The 27507-nt window shown below is 44.9% G+C and overlaps 1 protein-coding gene across 2 annotated transcripts in view; it reads right to left on the bottom strand.

The window, feature by feature from the left end:
- Positions 1-27507, bottom strand: part of hibch (3-hydroxyisobutyryl-CoA hydrolase) — a 234870-nt gene that overhangs the window by 48985 nt on the left and 158378 nt on the right. For both annotated transcript variants that reach the window (XM_038789153.1, XM_038789152.1), the window contains exon 8: positions 8444-8589. In XM_038789153.1, the coding sequence (XP_038645081.1) occupies positions 8444-8589 (146 nt within the window). The remainder of the gene's footprint in view (positions 1-8443; positions 8590-27507) is intronic.

Raw genomic sequence — 27507 nt, 5'->3', positions numbered from 1 at the left:
ACCACCAGTCAGTTGGAGTTTGATCACTGAAGGAATTTAAGGGTTATTTTATATCGAAAGTCTAGTCTTTGTTTAATTTAGTAATTAACTAAGAAAAATCCTACTGATTTTTTTTACCTGTTTAAAGGAAGCATTTAAAAAAATGTAAAACTACACAAGTTCAAAAACTCTGGATCAAATCCAGCTAGCTGTTGAACATTATATACATTATATCTGCTGTTCAGGGAGGCAGTGGCATAGCGGTATTGTCACTCAGAGACCCAGGGTAATGCTCTGGGGGCCCAGGTTCGAATCCCACTATGGCAGATGGTGAAATTTGAATTCAATAAAAATCTGGAATTAAAAGTCTAGTGATAGCCATAAAACTCATCTGGTTCACTGATGTCCCTGAGGGAAGGAACTGTGCCGTCCTTACCTGGTCTGGCCTACATGTGACTCTAGGCCCACAGAAATGTGGTTGATTCTTAAATGCCCACTCAAGGGCAATTAGGGCTGGGCAATAAATGCTGGCCCAGCCAGTGACACCCAGATCCCATGAATGAAAAAAAAATGCCATTGACCTGCCAGAATAATCATGTATTGCCTATCCAGGAAAAAATGCTCCTTTCTCTAAATAGAGTCCAAATTGCTGTGTCTGTGCAAAATGTAACTCAAATGTATCTAAAAGCTTCTCTTCCTCCATGCCCCTCAGATTCACAAATTCCCACAAGATAGATTTTGACGAAGCATTGATTATGACTTGGCAAACATCTGTATCCCTAATGCAGCATTACAAAGCATTTTGACAGGCTTAACATCACACCAGGCTATTCAGTAACTCCCGCAGTGTCCCAAAGTGAAAATGTACTGTACATTACCCCATGTAGTCTACAATAGCACAAAAAATCTCTAGACATTGATATGCTGTTAGAGAACCTAGTTATGAATAATTTGGAGAATTCCCGACCTAAATTTTGAAAAACTATTTGGATTTTTAGCTTCCATTTTAGTCTCTTCACATTGCAGGTCAGAGTGAGTAAAAGCAGTTCGCTCCTAAATATTTACCAAGGTAACTGGGTATTTAAATAGGCATGAGGATACGTCATATTGAGTTGCATTACAATCTCTGCTTGGCACTGCTTCTAATAGTTTTCTCCAAATAGAAACCAATTATTTAAGAAGCTATATTGTTGTGCTAAGATTCAGGATGGCAGCAAATTAAAGCAAAGTTCCACTAGCAAGTTGTGTTAATTCTTGGTTTCTGTGATTTAGGTGTCAGTTATGGCCGAGTTGTAGCACTCTTGTGTCTGAGTCATAACGTTATGAGTTCAGATCCCACTACAGCAAATAGAGTGCTAAGTCTTGGCTGACACCCCAGTGCACTACTGGGGGCTGGTTTAGCTGTTAGCTGGATACCTGGTTTGTGATGCAGAGCAAGGCCAACAGCCCAGGTTCAATTCCCCTGTCAGTTGAGGTTATTCATGAAGGCCCACCTTCTCAACCTTGCCTCTCGCCTGAGGAGTAATAATCCTCAAGTTAAATCACCACCAGTCAGTTGGAGTTTGATCACTGAAGGAATTTAAGGGTTATTTTATATCGAAAGTCTAGTCTTTGTTTAATTTAGTAATTAACTAAGAGTTGCTATTTGGGTTGTAAAAAGAAAGGTGATCGGCAGCCTTGGTAAGTCGAACCTGGAGGCTGCGGAGACGGAGTCCTTGAACATTTTTAAGGCTGAGATTGATAGGCTTTTATCTTCCGGCAGCCGAGACAGGCAGACCCGTGAGGGGCCTCCCTGTTGCTAGGGTCAAGGATGTCTCAGAACTGCTATGGGACATTCTAGATGGGAAGGTGAATAGCCAATGTCGTGGTACATATTGGTACAAATAACATGGGTAACAAAAAAAGGAATGAGGTCGTAAAAACAGAATTTAGGGAATTAAGAAGTAAGCAGAAAAGTAGGACTTCAAAGGTAGTGCTCTCAGGATTACTACCAGTGCCACGTACTAATCAAGTAGAAATTGCAGGATATATCGGATCTGAGGGGGGCGGTTTCAGATTTCTGGAATATTGAGACCAGTTCTGGGGGAGGTTATTGGACGGGTTCAACCTAGGGAGTATCAGGACTGATGTCTAACGGTGAGTATTTGCTAGAGGGTTTAAACTAAAATGGCAGGGGGATGGGAACCTATGCAAAGAGTCAGAGAAGGGGGAATCAAGGACAAGAAGAAAAGTCAGTAAGGGGAATAAGAAAAGTGATAGGCAGAGAAATCCAGGGCCAGAATCAGACAGGGCCTCAGTGCAAAATAGTGGGAATGGGTCAAGTAATGTAAAAAAGGCAAGCCTCAAGGCGTTGTGCCTTAACAACAATAAAGTGGATTAATTAATTGCACAAATGAATAAAAACAGGTATGATAGAGTCGGAATTATGGAGACATGGCTGCAGGGTGACCAGGGATGGCAACTGAACATCCAGGGCCAAACAAAAAAGAAATGGCAGTGGAGTTCCATTGCTGGTTAAACAGGAAATTAACACAATAGTGAGGAAGGATATGAGCTCTGATGATGTGGAATCTATATAGGTAGAACTGAGAAACACCAAGGGGTAAAAAAATGAGAGTGAGGGTTGCATATAGACCACGAAACTAGTTGGGACTGGCATGAAACAGGAAATTAGAGACACATGCAATGAACAAACATCTGTTATTATGGGTGACTTTAATCTGCATATAGATTGGGCAAATCAGTAACAATACCGTAGAAGAGGAATTCCAAGAGTTCATACAAGATGTTTTTTCTAGATCAACACGTTGAGGAACCAACAAGAGAACAGGCCATTCTAGATAGGGTAATGAGAAAGGAATAATTGGCAATCAAGTTGTGTGAGGTCCCTTGGGGATGAGCGACCATAATATGATGGAATTCTTCATCAAAATGGAGAGTGATGCAGTCTGAGACTCGGGTCCCGAATCTTAATAAACAAAACTACGATGGTATGAGGCGCAAGTTGGCTATGGTGGATTGGGAAACATTACTTAAAGGGATGATGGTGGATAGGCAATGGCAAACATTCAAAAAGCCCATGGGTGAACTGCAACAATTGTTTATTCCTATCTGGCACAAAGGTAAAACAGGAAAAGTAGTCAATCAATGGTTTACAAGGGAAATGAAAGATAGTATTAGAGCCAACGAAAAGGCATACAAATTGGCCAGAAAAAGCAACACACTTGAGGATTGGGAGCAGTTTAGAATTCAGCAAAGGAGGACCAAGGGATTGACTAAAAATGGAAAAATGGAGTATGAGCGCAAGTTTGCGGGGAAAATAATAACTGACAGTAAAAGCTTCTATAAGTATGTGAAGAGAAAAAGATTGGTGAAGACAAATGTACGTCCCATACAGTCAGAACGGGGGAAATTATAATGGGGAACTTACTTTGGTTCTGTCTTCACAAAGGAAGACACAAATAATGATCCAGAAATATTGGAGAGCAGAAGGTTTAGTGATAGGGAGGAACTGAAATAAATTAGTATTAGTAGAGAAATGTTGTTGGGGAATTAGCTGGGATTGAAGGCCGATAAATCTCCAGGGCCTGATAATCTACATCCCGGAGTACTTAAGAAAGTGCCCCCCAGAAATAGTAAATGCATTGGTGGTCAGCTTCCAATATTCTATAGACTCTGAAACAGTTCCTACAGATTGGAGGGAAGTTACTGTAACCCGACTATTTAAAAAGGGAGGCAGAGAGAAAACAGGGAATTATAGACCAGTCAGCCTGACATCTGGATAATTGGGAACATCCTAGAGTCCATTACAGCAGAGCACTTGGAAAGCAATGGCAGAATCAGAGGATCAGCATAGATTTATAAAAGGAAAATCATGCTTAACAAATCTACTGGAATTTTCCGAGAGTTGATTGGAGAGGGGTGGTTAATTTGGACTGTCAGAATGCTTTCGACAAAGTCCCACATAAGAGATTAGTGTGTAAAATTAAAGCGCATGGGACTGGGGGTAGTAGTGAGATGGATAGAAGACTGGCAGACAGGAAACAAAGAGTAGGAATAAATGGATCTTTTTCCGAAAGGCATGCAGTGACTAGTGGGATACTGCAGGGGCTGGTGCCAGGAACACAGCTATTCACAATATATACTGATGATTTAAATGAGGGAGCAAAATGTAATATCTCCAAATTTGCAGATGCCACAAAGCTGGGTGGGAGGGGGAAGCTGTGAAGAGGATCCAGAGAAGCTTCAATGTGATTTGGACAAGCTGAGTGAGTGGCCAAATGCATGGCAGATGCAGTATAATGTGGATAAATTTGAGGTTATCCACTTTGATAGCAAAAACACAAAAGCAGGTTATTATCTGAATGGCTATAAATTGAGAAAGGGGAATGTGCAACAATCTTGGTGTCCTCATAAACCAGTTCCTGAAGGTAAGCATGCAGGTGCAGTACATGGTAAAGAAGGCAAATGGTACGTTGGCCTTCACAGCATGAGGATTAGAGTACATGAGCAGAGATGTCTTGCTGCAATTATACAGGGCCTTGGTAAGGCCGCACCTGGAATACTATGTGCCGTTTTGGTCTCCTTATCTGAGGAAGGATGATCTTGCTATAAAGGAAGTTCAGCAAAGGTTTATCTGGGATGGCAGGATTGAACTATGAGGAGAAATTGAGTTAGGATTATATTCGCTGGGGTTCAGAAGGATGGTGAGGGGCTGGATTTCATAGAATCCTATAAGATTCTAACTGGACTAGACAGGGTAGATGCAGGAAAGATGTTCTGATGGGGTAGGCGGATGTCCAGAACTAGGAGTCATAGCCTTAGGACACGGGGTAGACCATTTAGGATTGAGATATGAAATTTCTTCACCCAGAGAGTGGCGAGTCTGTGGAATTCAATACCACACAAAGTAGTTGAGGCCAAAGCAGTCAATGTTTTCAAGGAGTTACATATTGTTCTTGGGGCAAATGGGATCAAAGGATATGGGGGCAAGGCAGGAACAGGCCATTGAGTTGGATGATCAGCCACGATCATAATGAATGATGGAGCGGGCTCAAAGGGCTTCCTCCTGCTCCTAGTTTCTATGAAAATTTATACCAACATCCCATCTGCTTTGTCAGGTGCAGACAAAAGATCCCAGGGCACTATTCAAAGAGCAAGGATATTTTCCTCAGTGCCCTGGCCCACATTTATCATTTGGCCAACACCTACAATCACGATTACCACTAATTTGGAGAATTCCCTAAAATCAGATAATCTGGTTATTATCACCATTGCTTAAAAAATAGTTTAGAAAAGGAAACGGAGATATCTCAAATAACTATGGGCCAGTCAGCCTGTGGTGGCGGTGGGCAAATTAAATTATCGGACAAAATTCTGGGAAGCACTATAAATCATCTCTTGGAAAGATGGGATATAAACCAAGGAGAGTCAGCATACATTTGTCAAGGGAACCTAACTTAATGACTAACTTTCTTTTTTAAGGAGATAAGAAGGAGAGTCAATGAGGGCAATGTGTTTGATGTAAAATAATTTTAGCAAGGTGTTTGACAAGTTATCACATAGCAGATTGATCAGAAAAGTCAAAGTCCAGGGCAGCACGGTGGCCTAGTGGTTAGCATAACCGCCTCACGGCGCTGAGGTCCCAGGTTCGATCCCGGCTCTGGGTCACTGTCCGTGTGGAGTTTGCACATTCTCCCCGTGTCTGCGTGGGTTTCGCCCCCACAACCCAAAAATGTGCAGAGTAGGTGGATTGGCCACGCTAAATTGCCCCTTAATTGGAAAATAATTGGGTAATCTAAATTTTAAAAAAAGAGAAAAAAAAAAAAAAAAAAGAAAAGTCAAAGTCCATGGAATCCAAAGTTGGATCAATGGCAGGAAACAAAAGGTAATGGTTGGTTGTTTTTGTTACCAGTGTGGTTCGACGGGGCTCAGTATTATGCTATTTATTTTTTATGGCATATATCAATGATTTAGACAGAAATGCATAATTAAGAAGTTTGCAAATTATATTGGATTGGATTTGTTTATTGCCACATGTACCGAGGTACAGTGAAAAGTATCTTTTTGCGAGCAGCTCAACAGATCATTAAGTACATGGGAAGAAAAGGGAATAAAAGAAAATACATAATAGGGCAACACAAGATATACAATGTAACTACATAAGCACCGGCATTGGATGAAACATACAGGGTGTAGTGTTAATGAGGTCAGTCAATAAGAGGAGTCTGGTGACAGTGGGGAAGAAGATGTTTTTGAATCTGTTTGTGCGTATTCTCAGATTTCTGTATCTCCTGCCCGATGGAAGAAGTTGGAAGAGTGAGTTAGCCGGGTGGGAGGGATCTTTGATTATGCTGCCCGCATTCCCCAGGCAACGGGAGGTGTAGATGGAGTCAATGGATGGGAGGCAGGTTTGTATGATGGGCTGGGCCGTGTTCACGACTCTCTGAAGTTTCTTGCGGTCCTGGACCGAGCAAGTGCCATACCAGGCTGTGATGCAGCTCGATAGGATGCTTTCAATGGTGCATCTGTAAAAGTTGGTAAGGGTTAATGTGGACATGCCGAATTTCCTTAGTTTCCTGAGGAAGTATAGGCGCTGTTGTGCTTTCTTAGTGGTAGCGTCGACATGGGTGGACCAGGACAGATTTTTGGAGATGTGCACCCCTAGGAATTTGAAACTGCTAACCATCTCCACCTCGGCCCCGTTGATGCTGACAGGGGTGTGTACAGTACTTTGCTTCCTGAAATCAATGACCAGCTCTTTAGTTTTGCTGGCATTGAGGGAGAGATTGTTGTCGTTACACCACTTCACCAGGTTCTCTATCTCCCTCCTGAATTCTGACTCGTCGTTATTCGAGATCCGGCCCACTATGGTCGTATCGACAGCAAACTTGTAGATGGAGTTGGAATCAAATTGTGCCACGCAGTCGTGTATGAACAGGGAGTAGAATAGGGGGCTAAGTACGCAGCCTCGTGGGGCCCCGGTATTGAGGACTATTGTGGAAGAGGTGTTGTTGTTATTCTTACTGATAGTGGTCGGTTGGTTAGAAAATCGAGGATCCAGTTGCAGAGTGGAGAGCCAGAAAAGTGGCAAGTGGAATTCAATCCAGAAAAGTGTGAGAAGGGCCCGGGAATACACATAAATGGCAGAATATTGAGAATGTAGAGGAACTGAGGAGTGCATGCCTTCAGATCCTGGAAGGTAGCAAGGCAGGTAGGTCGACATGCAGCCTACTTGGTTTTAATAACCAATGCACAGAATAACAGGGAGGTTAATCTAGGCATTGGAAAAGAAAAATGGTTAGCTTGCCATTAGAATACTGCATACAGTTCTGATCATCACATAACATAAATTATATGCTAGTACTTGAGAGGGCACAGAGGAGATTTATGAGCATGTTTCCAGGTCAGCAGAATTTTAGCTACAAAGACAATAGGGTAGAGCTGTTTCCTTTGGAACAGATGAGGCTGAGCAGAGATTGAATGGATCTCTATAAAACTACGAAGGGTGTAGGAACAGTGGATAAAAGGTATCAATTTTTGTAAGTAGATAGGTAAATAACCACGGGCATAGATTTAAAGTAATTCCAGAAGGGTAGTAAGTGAGTTGAGGAGAAATAATTTCACCCAGAGGGTAGCTGGGTTTGGAATTCATTGCCTGAAAGGGTAGAGACAGAAACCCTCACCACATTCAGAAAGTACTTGGATGTGCAACTTAACTGCTTTAACCTACAAGACTACGGACCAAAAGTTGCAAAATGGGACCAGGCTGGATACTGTCTTTCAGCTGGGACATACAAAATGAGCCAAAGCCACCGATTGTGCTACAGATTTCTTTGATTATATGTGGTTAGAGGGATCTTGCTATGCACATATGGGCTACTGCACTTCCTAAAATGCAACATTTCAAGCAGGCGTCCCATTGGAACATTCTGAGATCACATTCTTTCTTTCATTTCATGACCCTAGATTTTTATCATAGGGACTGCACATTTTTCTCCTCCAATTTTTAAAGACGATGTGCAGCTTGCATTCATAAAGAAATTGTCAAAGTCACGTGTCAGATAAAAATATTACACTGATGTGCTCTGTTAGTTTAATATACAATTTTGCTGCCAACATAAACATATATCCCACAGTCCACTGCTCTGAAGCCAAGTACCAGTAAATCCAGGGATATTGCCTCAAAGTTAAAAATTTTTAAAAAACTGAAGATGACGAAACCATAGATTTTGGCCGTTTTATTTTTGTAAAATTCCGTGTGTTGAGGGAAATCCTCTTTAATGTAGTGCTAACCTAATTTTTCCTTGAGTAGCGTGTCTGTTGCCAGATTTGATAATTGAACAGCAGTTACTTGTGTCATTTCCGAAAGAAAGCAAGGCAGCCACATATGCTGCAGTCTTATTTAATTGTAACTGGCCATTATTATGAGCATTAGTCTGTGGATACAGAGAAACAAGAATACCTTTTCAGACATCACAAAATGAGTTGCAATTCCGGCTTGATGCACATCTCTTCCTTTAATTCGAAATCCTGTTAAGGCAAGGTACAAGCCAAGTTTCCCTTGCAGTCTTGGCAAGAAAAAACCTCCTCCCACATCTGGAAACAGACCTGCATACAAATATATTTTAGTTGAACTTGTAGATAACCTGGCATTCATATAATTAAAAGAAAATTCCAGAGTTACTTTGAAAGCTTAGCTGTTTGACACAACTGCAACACAGCTAAAACTGTATGGCTCATTAATCTTAAAAAGTTTCAGGAATTCAATTTCCAAATTCTGATCTTTGTCACCCAATTTTGATCCATTGCTCTTTGATTGAGCCCATCCATTCAATTGCACCCCGCCTGACCTCTCCTACCCCACCATGCTAAAACTTCCCCATAGGCTCCTCCTTACCCTAGCACAGAATACAAGTGTCGCACAAACTTACAACCCATTTGCCCCAAGCCAACACCAAGCTCATCACATTCACTAGACCCACCTCCTGCTCATTTAATCCTATTTACATTAGATTGTTGACGAACCAACTTGCATTCCCAGTATTCATATCAGTTAACATTGAAAGGGATTTTCTCTCCTTGGGTATTATCTCAGCTTCTTTTAAAGTTTCATCAATAACTTTCCTTGACTGATCCATTTTTGCAAACTACCACTTCATCTCCAACATTCCTATCATCTCTAAAGTCCCTGAATATGTTGTCAACTCCCAAATGCCTTCCTATCCCCAGTTCTAATCAGATACCCAAGCATCAAAATGACCCGAAACAAAATCACAAATGATGTTGTCCGTGATGTGTCACAATGAATTATTTTTCCTGGTCTCCTATGTAACCTTTGATACAATTGACCATATCATCCTCTTTCAATGTCTCTCCTCTATTGTCCCATTCAGTGCGAATTCCCTCACTTGGTTCCACTCAGAGCCAGAACATCCCTAGCAATGATTTCACTTCCTGTTCCTGTGTCATTACCTCCAGGGGCCACGAGGATCCTTGGTCTCTTCCTTGTAATTATTTAGAAACTTGGCAATATCACCTGATGGAACCATCAATTCACCAGACACATGTTTCCGATGTGAATCTAGGCTTTAATCGACTTACTTCAGAGCCAGCCTGTTACCTGTCGATGAACTCGTAGTGAACTCAGGCTGACTCTGGACACGGGTATTTATACAGCTGCACTAGGGGGAGGAGTCGTGGGTGGAGCCACGGGTGGAGCCCAGTACAAGTTCCTGAGTGCTCCCAGCGATACTCCCCCTAGTGGTAGGATAGCGCTACAGCGCTTACAAAGACAGTGTGAATTAACATATATACGTCTATATTACATTCACCACATGCATAAGGCTAGTGTACTGTGGTGACACGCACTTCCACTACTGCACCAGGTCTTTTGATTCCCTCTAATGCCTCTGTGTAAGTATATGCCCCACTGATGCCCATTCCTGCATCAGCTGCAATTGCTTCCAGATAAACACTGAAAAGACTGAAACCATCATCTTTGCCATTCTATTCTAACCATCTCCAACCTCCGCTATCGTTGCAGAATGGCCCAGACTGTTCTCAACCTCGGAATCCTATTCAGCCCATTCTTGGTTGTTCGCATCAGATACTCATGAACAAATATTGCCATAACATCATTTGTCTCTGCCTATTGTCACCAGACCCCCTCATCCACGCATTCATCACCTCCAACTCTGACTACTGCAATGCTTTTCTAATTGATCACCCAACTTCCATTCTCTGAAAACTTCAGTTCATCCCAAACTCTGCTACCTGTATCCTATCCTGCACCAAGTGTCACCCATCCATCAGTTGTCCTCACTGGCTCCCAGTTCCCCAATGAATCAAATATAACAGTATAATCCTGGTGTTTAAATTCCTCACAGTCTCAACAGTATCACCTCCACCCATTTGTTTGCTTCTCCAGTCTTCGAATTCTCCCTGAGCTGAGTTCAGTTATACATCCCGGTGACCACAAAGCCCCCTCCCAATCTTCCTTTATCCCACAACTGGTGGCTCTACTCTCAGCTGCTTAATTTCCAAGCTTTGAAATTGCTTCCCTCTCCTACTTTAAGACTCTGCTTAAAACCCACCTTCTTGATAAAGCTTTTGGTTACCCTCATACCATTTTCTTTGTTGGCTCAACATTCTTTTTTTAAATTACACTTTGTGAAGTGAAGTTTTTCTATATTAAAGTTACAATAAAAATGCAAGTTTTATTTTGTACAACAGTCAAATCATTGGTGCAAATTGATGATTTTTGTTTTAAAGATACATGAACATTCTTAGATTATTTATGTTTACCAATTATATTAGATAAGCAATTGACAATCCTAACTACACTAATGCCATTTTGGTGAATCCCTTCCCACCATTTCCACAGAACACAAGCTACAAGAGAGAGATTGAAGTAGGATAAACCTGCCAGGAAAATATATATTAAAAGTTTTTTTTACAACGAGAACTCAAAGCAGGATTGAAATGATACCAGGACCTATTAAATAAAACCAGTTTATTGACGCAACAAAGTTCATATAACCTTTTGCTGCCACAATTTTTTTTTAAATAACAAAAAATTAAATGCAGACAAGAATAATGGAGAAAATTCCTAAAAGAAGGGTTCACCCTCCAGTTGTCAAATTACTTTAAATGTCAATGACTCCTTAATTTGTGGTATAGAGAGGGTTAAATGCGCACAGAAAATGGCCAATCTTGTTGCCGCACGATCAAGTCAAGAACAACCAGAATATAGATATTAATTATGTCTGTCAGGAATCTGAGGATATGCCAAACCATTCAATTTAAATCTTGTGGGTTACATCGTGTGCAAACAGGTTTCATTTCCAGCTCATCTGGCATTAAGTGAAACAACTTTGAATAGTATTTACTCTGCCCATTCTTTTGCCACCTGCTTAAAAAAAAAATATTTCCTTCCCTGTTAAATGTGGATGCCAAATGGTTGGCGAAGATCCTGGCCACAAGGATCGAGGACCTCATCCCAGGGGTAATTGGGGAGGACCTGACGGGGTTCGTTAAGGGGCGGCACCTGGCGACTAACATTAGGAGGTTGCTATACAGTATGTGTATGTTTGGGTCCGGTTGCTATACAGTAGTCCCCCGTTATAACGCGGGTGTTGGGGTCCAAGACAGCCACCCGCGTTACATCCGAGCCGCGGATCATTTTATCATTCAAAACTCATACGAACAGTCATTTGGAATTTTAAACTATATAAACTTAAACTAAACGCATATAAACGTATCATCAGCAACAACGCAGGGTAGAAGTGTGGAGGCAGGAATTCTGTAATTTGAGAAACAGGATTTGGACATCACACATTTTGAAGGAGTACTGAGAAAAAGCCTCGCAACACTGCGCCCGGAGGCGTACAGACTGTTCGAAGCGGAGCAGAGACCACAGGGCAAGTGACTGCAGATGTCAACATCCAAGCTTTAAAACTGAGCCCACTCCCCAATGCCCGCGAGTAAGGGTTCCCCTTCCTGAATGCAGCCCATCACTCTCGCTGCTGTCAGCAGGCTTGTTTGCTAAAAATAATCCGCTCCCTGACTGGAAACCTGAAGTTGCCCCAGCTCCGTCCCAGTGCAAGTAAGTTGGGGTCCATAAGCCCCCCCCGCCGTATATCGCGAACCGCGGTATTGCGGAGCGCGGTATAACGGGGGACTACTGTACCAGGCACCGGTAGTGAGTGTGCAGACGAATTGGGTGAGATCGAACTACTTCAGGTTACACCGGGGGACGAGACAGGAATGTCCACTTTCCCCACTGTTGTTTGCCTTGGCTATAGAGCCGTTGGGATTGAGAGCATCAAGGGTCTGGAAGGGGATAGTACGGGGGGGGGGGGGGGCACAGGGTTTTGCTCTACGCGGACGGTCTGCTGCTGTACATATCGGACCCGCTGGGGGGAATTGGAGGGATTATGAGGATATTAGAGGAATTTGGCCGGTTTCTGGGATACAAATTGAATATGGGTAAGAGTGAGGTCCTTGCGATCCAGGCAAGGAGGCAGGAGAAGTGATTGGGTGAGATGCCGTTCAAGGTGGTGGGAGGGAGCTTTCGATATTTGGGTATCCAGGTGGCGCGGGGGTGGGAGCAGCTGCATAAACTGAATTTGGGGCGGCAGGTAGAACATATGAGGGGAGAACTTCGGAGGTGGGACGCGCTCCCGTTGTCATTGGCAGGGTGGGTACAGACAGTAAAAATGACGGTCCTCCCGAGGTTTTTGTCTGTTTTCCAATTTTTATTTCCAATCTCCCAATTTTTATTCCCAAGAATTTATTCAAAAAGGTGAATGCAGAGATCTTGGGATTTGTTTCGGCAGGGAAAACTAGGGTGGAGGGACTCGGAGCCCCTGAAGTGGGGGGTGTGGGTTAACGACATGGCGGGGTATCTCAAGACTCCAAAAAATTAAATCCACCTTGAAGGATTTATTACAGGGGTTTGCTCAGAGGTGACAGCCGTTCATCGACTTCTTTGAGAAAAATTAAGCTGTCTCAGCGGAGGGGGTGGTGGCATGGAAGGTGGTTGGGGAAGGTGGCACTATTTGTGTCAGCCTGTTGGCTGGGGTTTGTTGGGTATATTATTGTGTTTTTGTTGAAATTTCATGTTTAAAATTGTTTAAATTATATATGCGTCAATAAAATATTTACTAAAAAATATTTCATGGAACGTGGGTGTCGTTGGCAAACTGAGGTATCAAATTGAAAAAAAAACAAAAAATGTTGGAAGGATTAGTTGCAGGCCAGCAAAGGATGTCAAAAGGAAAATAAAGGGGCAGAAAATAGATTTGAGAACAAACTAGCAAGGGACAGACTGTATGAGCTTCTACAAGTATATAAAAAGGAAGAGAGTAAAGTACATTGGTCCTTAGAGGGTGAGACCAGAGAATTGCTACTGGAAAACAAGGAAACGACCAAGACTTAGAACAAATATTCTGCATCTGTCTTCAAAGTAGAATACACTAAAAGCATCCTAATAATAGTCGGAAATCAAGGAGCTACAGAAGGGTGGAAAATAAAAAGTACCATGCACATTCAAGGGATTAAATCCTGGGGTCTTCAATGAAGTAGCTGCAGAGTCAGTAGATACACACACTGGTTGTAAGCTTCCAAAATTCTCTTGATTCTGGAAAGAACCCTAGTCAAGAAAGTAGGGAGACAGACAGCACAAAACTATAGGGCATTTAGCCCAACAACTGTCATTGGAAAATATTGCAATCCATCATGAAGTAGAAACAACAGAAAATGTTGGAAAACTCAGCAGGCCTGGCAGTGTCTGTGGACAGAGAAAACAGAGTTAATGTTTCAAATCTGGCATGACTTCTTCAGAACTAATAAGAGGGGGAAATGTGATGGATTTTATGCTGTTTAGGAGGGGATGGAGGATGGGAGAGCAAATAGGTCAGGGATAGGTGTGAGATAGGAGAGATTTGACAAAGATGTCATGGAGACAGGACAAAGGGAGTATCAATGGTAATGTTGAAGGCTAAAGAAGGTGCTGATAGGGCGTAAAGGTACGATAGCAGAATGTGTTAGTAACAGACCAAGGGTGAACACTCAGTGAATGAAAAATTTAGAACAAGTGACAGATGGCCCTGTGGATGGTTGGAGATGCTGGGACTATAGAATTAGATTTTAAAAAGGGGGTCAAGATGGAAGAGAGTGTTCATGGTCTTAAGTTGTAGAACTCAATGTTAAATCCAGAAGACTGTAAAGTGCCAAAACTGTTGTTCCTTTAGTTTGCATTGAACTTCACTAGAATATTGCAACAGATCAAGGACAGACATGTGGACGTGGAAGCAAGATGATGAGTTGAAATGGCAAGGGACAGGAAAGTCAGGGTCATGCTTGCGGACTGAGCAAAGGCGGCATTTGGCATAGCAGTCACCTTGCATGCGTTTAGTCTCTGCAATGTAAAGGAGACCTTTTTTTGTAAATTTAGAGTACCCAATTCATTTTTCCAATTAATGGGCAATTTAGAGTGGCCAATCCACCTACCCTGCACATTTTTGGGTTGTGGGGCGAAACCCACGCAAACACGGGGAGAATATGCAAATTCCACACGGACAGTGACCCAGAGCCGGGAATGAACCTGGGACCTCGGCGCCGTGAGGCCGCAGTGTTAACCCACTGTGCTGCCAAGGAGACCTTCTTAGGAGCAGCAAATACAGTATACCAATTTGAGGGAGATACAAATGAAATGCTTCTTCACAGGAAGAGTGTTTAGGGTATTGGGCAGTGACGAGGTGAAGGGACAAGTGTTGCACCTTCGGCGATTACATGGGAAGGTGCTGTGGGAAGAGGATAAGGAGCTGTGGTGTGGTCCAGAGTATCATGGAGGGAGTGGTCCTTGCATAATGCTGGCGTTGGGGGGGGGGGGGGGGGGGGGGGGGGGGGGGGGGGGGGTGAGGGGAAGATGTGTATGATGGTGATATCACGTTGGAATTGGCGGAAATGGAAGAGAATGATTCTTTGAATGTTCAGGCTGGTTGGTTGAAAAGTGAGGACATTGGGACCCTAGCATACTTGAGGTAGGGGAAGAGTGAGGGCAGAGATGGGCCGGGTACGGTTGAGTGACCTGTGAACCATGGTTGGGGGGGGAACCTTTTTCAGGAAAAAGGACATGTCAGAAGCAATGATTTGGAAGGTGGCATAATTGGAACAGGTGCAACCGAGTCTTTCAAGTGGCAAAGGTGAGTGAAGGTAGGAGTTAATAAGGGAAGGGGGCTGGCTCTTAGCAGGCCCCCAACTTCCTGACGTTGGGACCCTCCATCAGGCACTGAATGTTTTTGAATGAGGGCCTGGCCTACTCTGGGAGTCTGTAAGAAACCCTGACAGTTTGCTTTTTGGGCTTGCGACTGCCTTGCCCACTGCTGGTTGTATATCAGCGCTGGTGGGATGTGGCTCTTAAGTAAACATTAGTAGCTCTCTTAAGGGCCTTAATTGATGTCAGGGTGCGAAGATCGTCCATCTACCAAGACAGAAGACCGCAGGGTCCCCACCTGACACCTTCCTGTTCAATTAAATGACTCCCAACCTCCGAACTAACCCTGGGGGAGGGTATTAAATTCTGCCCAAAATGTCAGCTGAAGGGTATAGATGGGTTGAGTGAGTGGGCAAAAATTCTCAGGTAGGGTATAATGTCAAATTGAGGTTATCCATTTGTTGGGAAGAATGGGAAAGTAAAATATTATTTAAATAAAGAGAGATTTCAGAATGCAATGATACAGAGGGATTTGGGTGGGCTTGCATATGAAACACAAAAGGTTAACATCCAAGTACAATACAGCAAGTAATTAGGAAGGTAATTGGCATGTTGGTCTTTATTGCAAAGGGGTAGAGTCCAAAATATGGCAGCTTCACTACAACTGTACAGTGCCACACCGAGAGTACAGTGTACAGTTTTGGTCTTTTTTAAAAATAAAATCTTTTTATTGGAGATTTCAATTTCTACAGAGATCACATCAAACAAAAAGGATAGCCATAGGTAAAAATGTACAACAGGTACTGTGCACAACAATAATCAAGGCAAGAATGGGATCTAATAAGACCGGATGAATCAGGGATGAAATCTCCAACATATTGCCTTCACGGATACAAGACCCATCTGCACCAGAACAGGATACAAGCAACTTCACAGACCTACATCGTACCCATAGCAACAAATCAAAATTACGGAAGAAAGAAAACAATCTCCCAAGAACGTCAGACCTAAAGTGGAAATCGACTCACACTCATTGCAAATTACACTCTTCCCCAGGTTCAGGCCAGAACAGGCAGCCATGATATAACCATCGGACGATCAGAGGAGGACTGGCACCACAATGTCTCAAATCTCAAACCCGGATCTCCCATAGAGGGAAGAAAAAGGATACAACTGTCCAAACTGCATCAGGATACTGATCCCAGAGCCAAACCTGGTCTAACCCGGCACCGTCACCAAGTTCACGAGAACTTGCAATAAACCAAGGATTACCATCACACTCAGCAGTCAAAGAGGGAAACCCATATCAGGAGAAATGACTGACTCGTTCCCGAAGGGGAGCCACACAAGTCCCAGTCCTCAACAGGATAACACACCGCCTGCCTGGACCTGAAAAAGGAAAGGTGCTAAACAAAAGTAAAAGACTAACTCATACTGGTGGGACCTTCCTCGAACACAGCGAGGACAGAACTAATTCTACCAACCCTTCCTCTCCACTCCTCATCCCGATCTGCCCATCCTCCCACCAAGGATACATTAGGATAAAGAGACTGCGCACAAATCCCGAACTCAACGTGCAGCATAACATGATATAAACTTATTAAATCAGAATAGCCAATAGTGTAGAACACCACACCAAAATTATTCACTTCCCTGCAAGCAAATATATTGATTGACATCAACAGACAACACATAATTATCAGGGAGCAAAGTTCAGATGACAACTGAGATGTGAGACCATTATCAGGACTTATCAGGATAAAGACTTCTCCACCAGCGCACAAAGAACGTAGAAACAAGGATAATAATAACAATCTTTATTCGTGTCACCAGTAGGCTTACATTAACACTGCAATTAAGTTTCTGTGAAAAGCCCCTAGTCGCCACACTACGGCGCGTGTTCAGGTACACAGAGGAAGAATTCAGAATGTCTAATTCACCTAATAAGCACATCTTTTGGTACTTGTGGGAGGAAACCGGAGCACCAGAGGAAACTCACGCAGACACGGGAAGAACATGCAGATTCTGCACAGTGACCCAAGCTGGTAATCAAATCCGGGTTCCTGGCACTGCAAAGCAACAGTGCTAACCACTGTGCTACCGTGTCGCCTACAAAGCAGGATCAAAATCCCTGAGCAATCTTCAGGATCTTCCACAGATTCCAACAATCAATGCACAAAACCCTCACCCAAACCCAGGCAGTCAACAACCTAGGCTACAGCAGGGGGAGGATGACCCAGCTGGGTCCGCCATCTCCAACCGTCTCGCCCGACATCAAGGACAGGACAACACAGGACCAGGGGTCAGGAGGCTAATCCCATCCCTGGTCTCAAAGGCAGGATTAAATGTGCTCTATCAACAGTGCTCTCTCTGCACCAAGAACTTCCTCATGCACCTCAAATGCCTCCACAAAACTTCTCGCAACTCTTGAAATTGCGCTTTGAAGACCTGCACTGCAGAGCTGCGACATTCAGACGGATTAATATCGTAAAAAGCCATCATCCGTCGGTGTACACTGCACCGTGAGTACGGGACACCTCGCAAGAGAAGCAGTATCACTGAAGCCAAGGCCCAGCTATCATGGTATTGACACAAACTGAGCTCCAATCTCGGAACACAGTAAAAAGTATGAATGTGGCGACTAGGGGCTTTTCATTGAAGCCTACTTGTGACAATAAGCGATTTAAAAAAAAGAATGTAAATCAAGAATAGCATAAAGGAAATGGGCGTACTGATAAAAAAGGTTAAAAGATGAGCAGAGCCAGAGCTTGCAAAATAGCAGCTGTTCCTGCACTCACATCACATGGCCCCAGTCTCATTTTCAAGGAGGGACCAACTTGCATTGGAGGCAGTTCAGAGATTTTCAAGGGCCTGCCTTCTCAACCTTGCCCCTCGCCTGAGGTGTGGTGATCCTCAGACTAAACCAGCATCTGATAGCTCTTCTCCTCAAAAGGGAAAGCAGCCTATGGTCATCTGGGACTACGGCAAATTTTCCTTCCGTTTACTAGGTTTATTTCTGGGATAAAGGAGTTGTCATAGGAGGAAAGGTTGACCCTTCACTCACAGGTAGTTAGAAGGATAAGAGGCAATCATATCAGATTCTGAGCAAGGGGGTGGGGGTTGAGAAAATGGATGCTGAAAGGATGTTTCTCTGCATTGGTGGAATAGAGATGGATATACGGAGCATTTTTCCAGAATAAGATGTCTGCCATTTAGGATGAAGCTGCGGAAGACTTTCTTCTCTCAGGGTGTCGTGAATCTTTGAACAATATTTGAACAATAGGGGGGGGCGGGTCAAGGGCTATGGGGAACAAGCAAGAAAGGGAAGTTCAGGCCAAGATCAGATCTTGATCCTATTGAATCACTGAGCGGTACGAGGGAAGGAATGGCCTATTTCTGCTCCCATTTCTTATCTTCTCAGGAAATACAAGCTGGTACGCAAAACAAGGAAAAAATATAGATATAGATGATGACTAACAAAAATATTGCGTTTAGTTAATCACCTTTAACAAAGAAAAACCTTCCAACATACCTTACAGGAGCGTAGGAAAATGATAGGCACCGATTCAAACAAGCACGGTAGCACAAGTGGATAGCACTGTGGCTTCACAGCGCCAGGGTCCCAGGTTCGATTCCCTGCTGGGTCACTGTCTCTGCGGAGTCTGCACGTTCTCCCCGTGTCTGCGTGGGTTTCCTCCGGGTGCTCCGGTTTCCTCCCACAGTCCAAAGACGTGCAGGTTAGTTGGATTGGCCATGCTAAATTGCCCTTAGTGTCCAAAACGGTTGGAAGGGGTTATTGTGTTATGGGGATAGGGTGGAAGTGAGGGCTTAAGTGGGTCGTTGCAGACTCGATGGGCCAAATGGTCTCCTTCTGCACTGTATGTTCTATGTTCTATGTAAGCTATTGTTTGACCAAAACATAGACAGAGGTTGATTATAAGAAAGGTCTTAAACGATTAGAAAGAGGTGAAGAGCCAGAGGGGTTTAAGAAGTGAATTCCAGAGCTTGGCCATTATCCACTGTCAACAGAGGGGCCAGAGTTGCTGGAATGGAGATCCAGAATTTAACACTTCCTATGATCCACTTCATAACCGGAATTAAAACAAAATATTATGGTGGAACAGGCTTTGTTTTGAAATAATTACATTAACTAGGAGGAACTTAAAAGCACCAACGAAATTTGGAATTTAATAAATAGATCAGCGCAACAAGCATCCTCTCTTTAATCATGAAAATTATTCTGAGTGTGTTTTAAAAAATATATATACAGTTTTAAATATATGAGCATCTAGGGCAGTCCAGTGGCACAGTGGGTTAGCCTCATGGCGCCGAGGTCCCAGGTTCGATCCTGGCTCTAGGTCACTGTCCGTGTGGGGTTTGCACATTCTCCCCATGTCTGCATGGGTTTCGCCCCCACAACCAAAATATGGGCAGAGTAGGTGGATTGGCCAAGCTAAATTGCCCCTTAATTAGAAAATATTAATTGGGTACTCTAAATTTAAAAAAAACAACAAAACAAAAACAAATATATGATCATCTAAAAGGTTTATTTTAAAAAATAAAGTGGTCTCATTTTTGCTAGATGCTCAGGCTCAAATTAAGGCAGAATATCCACTCAAATGTTTTGTCGTGTTTGAGTTTTGCTTTCACTGTATGTTCCACTAAGTGCAGTTGCGAAATACTGCAAATTGAGCTACCTGCTCTCAGTGGAGCACCGAGCAATCTTTTAGTTTGTTTCAAAAATATTATATTTTTTGCCTTGTCCTGTAATTGGCAAAATGTTGGAGAATGCACAATGAACTAGAAGACCAGACTTGCACAATATTCTGCAACCCTCAGCGCTGTAATCTTTGTAAATATTATAAAATATGTTAGTACTTCATAGTTGCCACAGGAATATCATGTTTTAAGTCTGTAATAAAAGTTATTGTAGCTAGTCATTCTGCGATGTTGTTGACATTCTTTGGAACCGTATCCATTTCATCATACATCAATCTCTATGCTGTGCCTTTTGGCCAATAAACATGGGCCGTAACTTCTTTGGAGTGGCAAACAGTAGAAGAGTATCACTCCTTACTGATTTACCTGTGTTAAAATGCTAAAGCACCTGTCTTACCCAGCTTTCCTGACTCAGGCCAGGTGAGTCCTAGGCAGCGAAGCACATCCATGGCTCCAGCAGGGAAGTGTTGGATCGGACCTTCGGTGCAGGGCGGTGTATGAGTTGGAGTTCAATGGTTGGGGGGGGGGGGGGGGGGGGGGATCATAAGCCGGACTTCAGGGGAGGGGGCATGAGTTGCACTTCGTGTGGGGGGGTTGGGGGGGGGGGGGGATAAGTCGAACATCAGGGGGGTTGGTCAAGTGGACATATAAGCCGAGTTAGACATTGTGGTGGAGAGCTTTGGCCTGAAGGATGGGTAGTCAGGGTGGCAGGGGTGAGAGTCGGGTGAGGGTGGTTGGGCTGGTGGGCTTGTTGAGTTGTAGGCCAGGTGGCTTCCTTGGCGGCGTGTCCAGTGTGGGGCTCGGGCTGGCTCTTTACATAGCATTTACTAAAGTTAAAAATGATTTTATTCCTTCCAACTTTTTCAGAGTAACTGTGAGTGTAAAACTTGCAGAACCATCTGTAGTTAGTGATTTATATCACTTTGTCGGATGGTCACCAGCACAGTGCAAGTATCAAGAGGAAGTCAGCCCTTCTCAACAATGGCTGGGTGAACCCTCGTCTCTGAACATCCAAGAGGGATTCCCCAGTGCATCTTTGGGGTAACCTCAAAATCCAATCCTGGGAAGACAGGAAGTTATGTGCCCATGTGTCAATCACAAAAATCTGGACCATTTGATTTTCTAAGTTTAGCTATCAAGACAAGGAAGGACTTAGCAAATATCAAAATGGTGTCTCGCCAGCATGGCTATGTTACATACAGAAAGTCAGAGATAAATGCCCATTCATTGCCCTGAAATGACCCCTCCACCAGTGTTTTCTTTTTCAAACACTAATAGTTTACATCCAGCTAATATTATGTACACAAGCATTACAGAATACATTCCACACTTTCTACATTTTTCCATGCCTTAAAAGGCAAGTTTGCAATAATGTTAATCCTCGTTTGTCGATGCCTTTAGACCATCTCCAAGTACGTCTCAGGACTTTGCTACTGGGAAATGTGCCATATATTTGGGGTAAGGAGTATTTTAGCTTCAATTTTCTTTGCTCTTTATTCCCCTGCAATTCGTTTCAAAGTTCCAATGCTTTCAGATTCTTTTCGCAGTTAGATCTGGAGTCCATTCTTTTAGATTTGAAAACATTCCATCCCAACAAAATTTTGCGGTGACTACCATCATTGTGGTTACCCACAGCAAAATAAAACGAAATCCAAATAAATACAAGGACAAATAAAATGCTGCATAAAGCAGGAACCCCAGGGCCCGACTGGATAGTGAACATGCCCCCGCCCCCCCCCCCGGTGACCCTAAAATCACAACCTGATCCCAGGACCCCTCCAGGCGCAACCACTTACCTTCCACAAGGTCACACTTCTCTCATCGGATCCCGGGACCATTCAGAAGCAGCCACTGACTGAGGAAGCGAGGGAAACGCAGCGTTCTGCAGGTGAGTCTAAAACAACACAGTTTCAAGTCTTCTTTCCCCAGCATACTCCTAGAAATGTCCAAGGGATCGAAAACAAGTTAAACAAGCTTAAAGCTATACTTACCTCTCAGAGAGGTGAAAGACTACTGCGTGCTGTGTTTCACAGAGACATGGTTCACTCCTGCCTCACTGGACTGTGCCATACAAACTGAGGGCTTCTCAGTTCACTGGATGGACCGCACAGCATCCTCGGCCAAGGCGAAGGGTGGAGGGGTTTGCCTCCTCATCAACTCCTCCTGGTGCTCAGATGTGGCGACCCTGACAAACTATTGCTCCCCGGACCTGGAATATCTGACTGTGAAGTGCCACCCACACTACCTTCCACGGGAGTTCACTTCTGCCATCATCACAGCGGTCTACATCTCACCGCAGGTGGAAGTGAAGAAGGCGCTTGATGAATTATACAGCGCTATAAACAATCTGGAAACGGAATACCCGGAGGCCTTGTTCATCGTGGCTGGGGACTTCAACCAGGCCAACCTCAAGAGTATCCTGCCAAAATTCCACCCACACATCTCCTGTTCCATCAGGAGCCCTAATATCCTTGGCCACTGCTACACAAACATCAAGGGTGCCAACCACTCAATCCCCCGACCGCATTCCGAAAAGTCAGACCACAATGGATGGATAGATTTGTTTATTGTCATGTGTACCGAGGTACAGTGCAAAATATTTTTCTGTGAGCAGCTCAAAAAGATCATTAAGTACATGAAAAGAATATAAAATAAAAAGAAAATACATAATAGGGCAACACAAGGTACACAATGTAAATACATAGACACCGGCATTGGGTGAAGAATACAGGAGACGGTGCTCTTTCTCCTGGCATACAAGCAGAAACTTAATTGAGAGGATCCAGTTAAGAAGGGCATGCAGTGCTGGTCTGAGGCAACAGAAGAGATCCTTCGCGACTGCTTGGAGTCAGTCGACTGGTCCACATTCAAGAACTCGGCGGTCAACCTAGACAAGTATGCCATTACCGTCACAGACTTCATCAGTGATGTGTCGAGGACTGCATGCCAAAGGAGAGTACCTGCGATCTCCAACGGGAAACCATCGTTTAACCGGGAGATCCACTCCCTGCTGAAGTCCAGGTCTGAGGCGTCCAAGATGGGTGACCCTGATGTATACAAAAAATCTAGGTACGACCTCTGCAAAGCCATCCGGTACGCCAAGAGACAATGCCAGACTAAGTTAGAGACCCAGAATAATGACAGAAACTCTCATCGGTTATGGCAAGGCATAAACTATAAAATGGGCTACAAAGCAAAGCTGAATATAATCTCTGGTAACAGAGCACCCCTCCCTGATGAACTCAATGCATTCTATGCTCATTCTAAGCCAATGAATCGATGTCACCTGCCTCAATAGTCTTGGTCACACCCATCCCTACCATCACAACCTCGGAAGTCAGATCAGCCTTCTCGAAAGTGAACCCTTGGAAAGTAACGGGTCCTGATGGTGTCTCTAGTTGTGCACTCAGATCCTGCATGGACCAACTGGCGGGTGTGTTCGCGGACATCTTCAACATCTCCCTACTCTCAGACGTCCCCACCTGCTTCCAGAAGACCACTATCATACCGGTGCCAAAGAAGAACCAGGCAACGTGCCTCAACGACTACCAAGCGATGGCCCTGATATCTATTATTATGAAGTGCTTTGAGAGGTTAGTCATGAGACACATCAACTTCAACCTTCCAGAATGCCTTGATCCACTGCATTTCACCTACCGCAATAACTGGTCCACATCAGATGCTATCTCCCTGGCGCTATACTCATTCTTGGAGCATCTCGACACCAAGGACACCTATGCCAGACTCCTGTTCATTGACGACAGCTCTGCTTTCAACACCATAATCCCAGCCAAGCTCATATCCAAACTCCAAAACCCAGGACTGGGCTCCTCTCTCTGCAACGGGATGCTTGACATGCTGACACACAGACCACAATCAGTAAGGATAGAAAACTCCTTCATGATAGTCGTCAATAGCAGGGCCCCCCAAGGTTGCGCGTTTAGTCCCCTACTATACTCCCTATACACACATGACAATTGTGGCCATCTAAAATGGCCGCCCGCAAAGGATAATGGGAATTGTTGTCGTGTTGGGACACAGACGGTACACAGCCCCTGTGTATTGTGCAGAGGGAAACCAGACGTGCACTGAAACTCACACCTGCTAAAGGTCAATCACCGATATCCCAGGACAATGGGATACAGATGAATGAAAAAATGAAATGAAAATCGCTTATTGTCACGAGTAGGCTTCAATGAAGTTACTGTGAAAAGCCCCTAGTCGTCACATTCCGGCGCCTGTCTGGGGAGGCTGGTACGGGAATCGAACCGTGCTGCTGGTCTGCTTGGTGTGCTTTAAAAGCCAGTGATTTAGCCTGGTGAGCTAAACCAGATTGAAACATAGCGGCAGTAGCAGACTCGGGGTGCCTATTTATCTTATTTGGGAGTACATACGTGTCTTGGACAATAGCAGCCAGGACCTGCCCAGCCATCGAGGTACCTGCCCCTAATTAGCCAGAATCGATTAGGGTGATCAAAACCCTTTCGATCCATTTGATCCATTGGATCCCGAATTGGGACTGCCCAAAAGAGCGCAAAAGATCGGGGGATAACAAGAACTGCGCAACCAGTATTTTGGGAACCGGCCTCTGCCTCACCAATCGCAGCACATCACCAGCCAAGTTCAAGGACCCGCGATCGCTACCTGAAGGACGAGCTGCAGCCGAGTCGAACCTGACGACTTCCAGCCTCCACATGTGAGGATCAAGATAAAGGGTTGTCTAACCTGCACAGAGCCGGTCACTTGAAAGTTAAGTAAAGGTCATTTAAGTTGTTAGGTATAGTTCTTTTCCCAGGGTAGAGGGGTCAATTACTAGGGGGCATAGGTTTAAGGTGCAAGGGGCAAGGTTTGGAGGAGATGTACAAGGCAAGCTTTTCTACACAGAGGGTAGTGGGTGCCTGGAACTCGCTGCTGGAGGAGGCGGTGGAAGCAGGGATGATAGTGACATTTCAGGGGCATCTTGACAAATACATGAATAGGATGGGAATAGAGGGATATGGACCCAGGAAGTGCAGAAGATTTTAGTTTCGAAGGGCAGCATGGTCGGCACAGACTTGGACGGCCGAAGGGCCTGTTCATATGCGGTACTTTTCTTTGTTCTTTGTTAAAGTGTAGCCGCGTGTAGATTATTACGCATAGTACCAAGCCTGTGTTTAATAATAAACAATAATTGAACTAACAGACTGGTTGTGTGGTCATTTGTCCAATACAAGCAACGTACTCGCGTCTTATGGTTCTGATAAAAGAACAAAACCGTGTGGCAAAATTCAGCTCCAACTCCATCTACAAGTTTGCTGATGTCACGACCGCAGTGGATTGGATCTCAAACAATTTGTAGCCTTTTCCTCTCTGCCAGAAGTTCTACAGTCGGGTCTCGAGATGCTTTCTGTCGACCTCCAGCATGGAGCCAATCAGCTCTTGCCTGGCTACCCTCTCGTCTCTGTATCTGTGAGCCTTAACGGCTATAATTTCTCCCCTGATCACAGCCTTCAGTGCCTCCCAGAACGTGAAAGATGAGACTTCTCTATGATCTATAATCTTTTTTATAAAGTCTGTGTCATCCCAGTTGGGCGCGTATACATTTACCTGTCTAGAACACCGCTGACCATGACGTACCATCCCCCTTGGTCCGTAACCCCTCCCCTTGGTCCGTAACCATCCTTGTCTCCATGAACCACGTCCTCTTACTGATCAGTATGGCTATTTCCCTCGCCCTCGTCCCACCCAGCTCTTGCTCACCAGCAGTCGGTCCTTCTCCCTCAGGTGTGTCTCCTGCAGGAAGATTATGTGGGCCTTCAGGCTTCTTACGTGGGCAAAGACTCTGGATCTTTTCACTGGGCTGTTAAGTCCACTTACATTCCAGGTGACTAGCCTGATGGGGGGGTTTCTGTCCCCCCATTCCTGCGGGATCAACCATTCTTACCTGGTGGACTTGCCCCTGCACTCCAGGGTTTCCCTTTGTTAGGGGGCCGTGCAAAATGGCCACGGTCACTGTTCACACCATGAGGTCGGGCTCCTGAGCTCCAGGGTTTTCCTTTGTCCAGGGAGCACCCAATATGGCCACCTACTGTGTGTACACCAAGTGGGTGCAGCCCTGTGTTCCCTTTGTTTAGGGACCCCCTCCAAAGTGCTGCTTGCAGTGCCATCTTGTATTCTTGGCCTGCTCCCTGCCTGCCAAAGCCAATCCGATTGCTAACTCTTTTTCTCCGCTCTATTCCCTATGTATACGTCGTTACCCCCCCCCCCCCCCCCCCCCCCCTGCCCTGCGTCCACCCCCACCCCTGGACAGGCGCTCCCTCTCTTCCGAGAGGAGCGCAGTGGCCCCCGTTACTGCCTGTCTTCCCGTGCTAGCCCTCCCTGCTAGTGTGGTGGCTCCCCTCCCAGGGCTGGTCTAGCCCTTTGACTGCCTGTTTTCCCTATCTGCCCCCTCACCTACTTTTCCTGTCCTCGCTCTCTCCTCTGCCTGGTCTTTCTGGTCAGAATGAGGCAGTACAGTCCCGTGCAAACACATTACCAGGACTATAACTCTCTGATTCTGTCTCTTTCAGCGACCCTCCTCCGACACGCCTTCATCGTTGCTGCGCCTGCTCTTTTTCCAGGCCGTTGTTCCGTACAAAGCTGTTTGCTTCTGCTGGAGTGCTGAAGTAATATTCTTTGTTCTGGTACGTGACCCAGAGTCTGTCCAGGAATAGCATGCCGAATCGCACCCCACTCTTGCAGAGTGCCAAATTTGCCTTGTTAAACTCGGCCCTTTTCTTTGCTAGGTCTGACCCAATGACCTGATAGACCTGGATTCAATGTCCTTCCCATGTGCTCGCCTTCGTTTGTCTGGCCAACCACAGGATCCTTTCCTGATCGTGGTATCGGTGTAGTTTTGCTATGATCGCTCTCGGCTGCTCCCCCACCTTGGGCTTCTGTCTGAGCGACCTGTGTGCCCTGTCGAGTTCTGGGGTGGTTGGGGAAACTATTCCCTCCCGGCTAGGTTGTCCAGCTTTTGGGCGATATAGTCTGTCAGGTCTCTGCCCTCAATGCCTTCTGGCAGGCCCACATACAGGCCCGTATGTTCTGCCGTAGGGACCTGGTTTCCTGGTCCACGACCTTTCCCTTCAAGCTCCCCTGAGCCGCCAACAGCCTTTACACTTCTGCATCCAGAGCGACGATCCTGTCGCCCTGGTCCATCGAGGCTCTCTCGAGATCTTGGATCGTCTTCTCTTGCGCCACCAATTTCTTTCTCAGACTGTCGATTGTAGGGACACCATCGCCTCCACCTTCACCGGCACTTGGATCTCAATTTTCAAATGCTTCCTTCTTGGCGGCCAACTCCTTTTTTAGGAAGGCCCTCCATCCGTCTCATGGTGGGGAGGGGAAGCTGGTGCTGGTGTTGCCGGTCTCCACCGCTCTTGAGCGGCCGGGGCTTCCTCCTCGCCTTGTGGGTCCAACGGCTAGTCCACCTGTTGCTCATGGCCCTTTCCACCATTTCTGGCCTCTTGTTGGCCCCTCAAGCTTCCATTCACCTCCTCCATTGCTTCTTTTCCTTGTTAAGGTTTTTTTCCGTTGCTTTTTCAGGTCAAATTCTTCTAAAAGTATCT

This window comes from Scyliorhinus canicula, chromosome 2 (assembly GCF_902713615.1).
Source record: "Scyliorhinus canicula chromosome 2, sScyCan1.1, whole genome shotgun sequence".
Classification (NCBI taxonomy): domain Eukaryota; kingdom Metazoa; phylum Chordata; class Chondrichthyes; order Carcharhiniformes; family Scyliorhinidae; genus Scyliorhinus; species Scyliorhinus canicula.
Note: the sequence above shows the minus strand (reverse complement) of the source record. Positions and strands in the feature narration are given on the sequence as shown.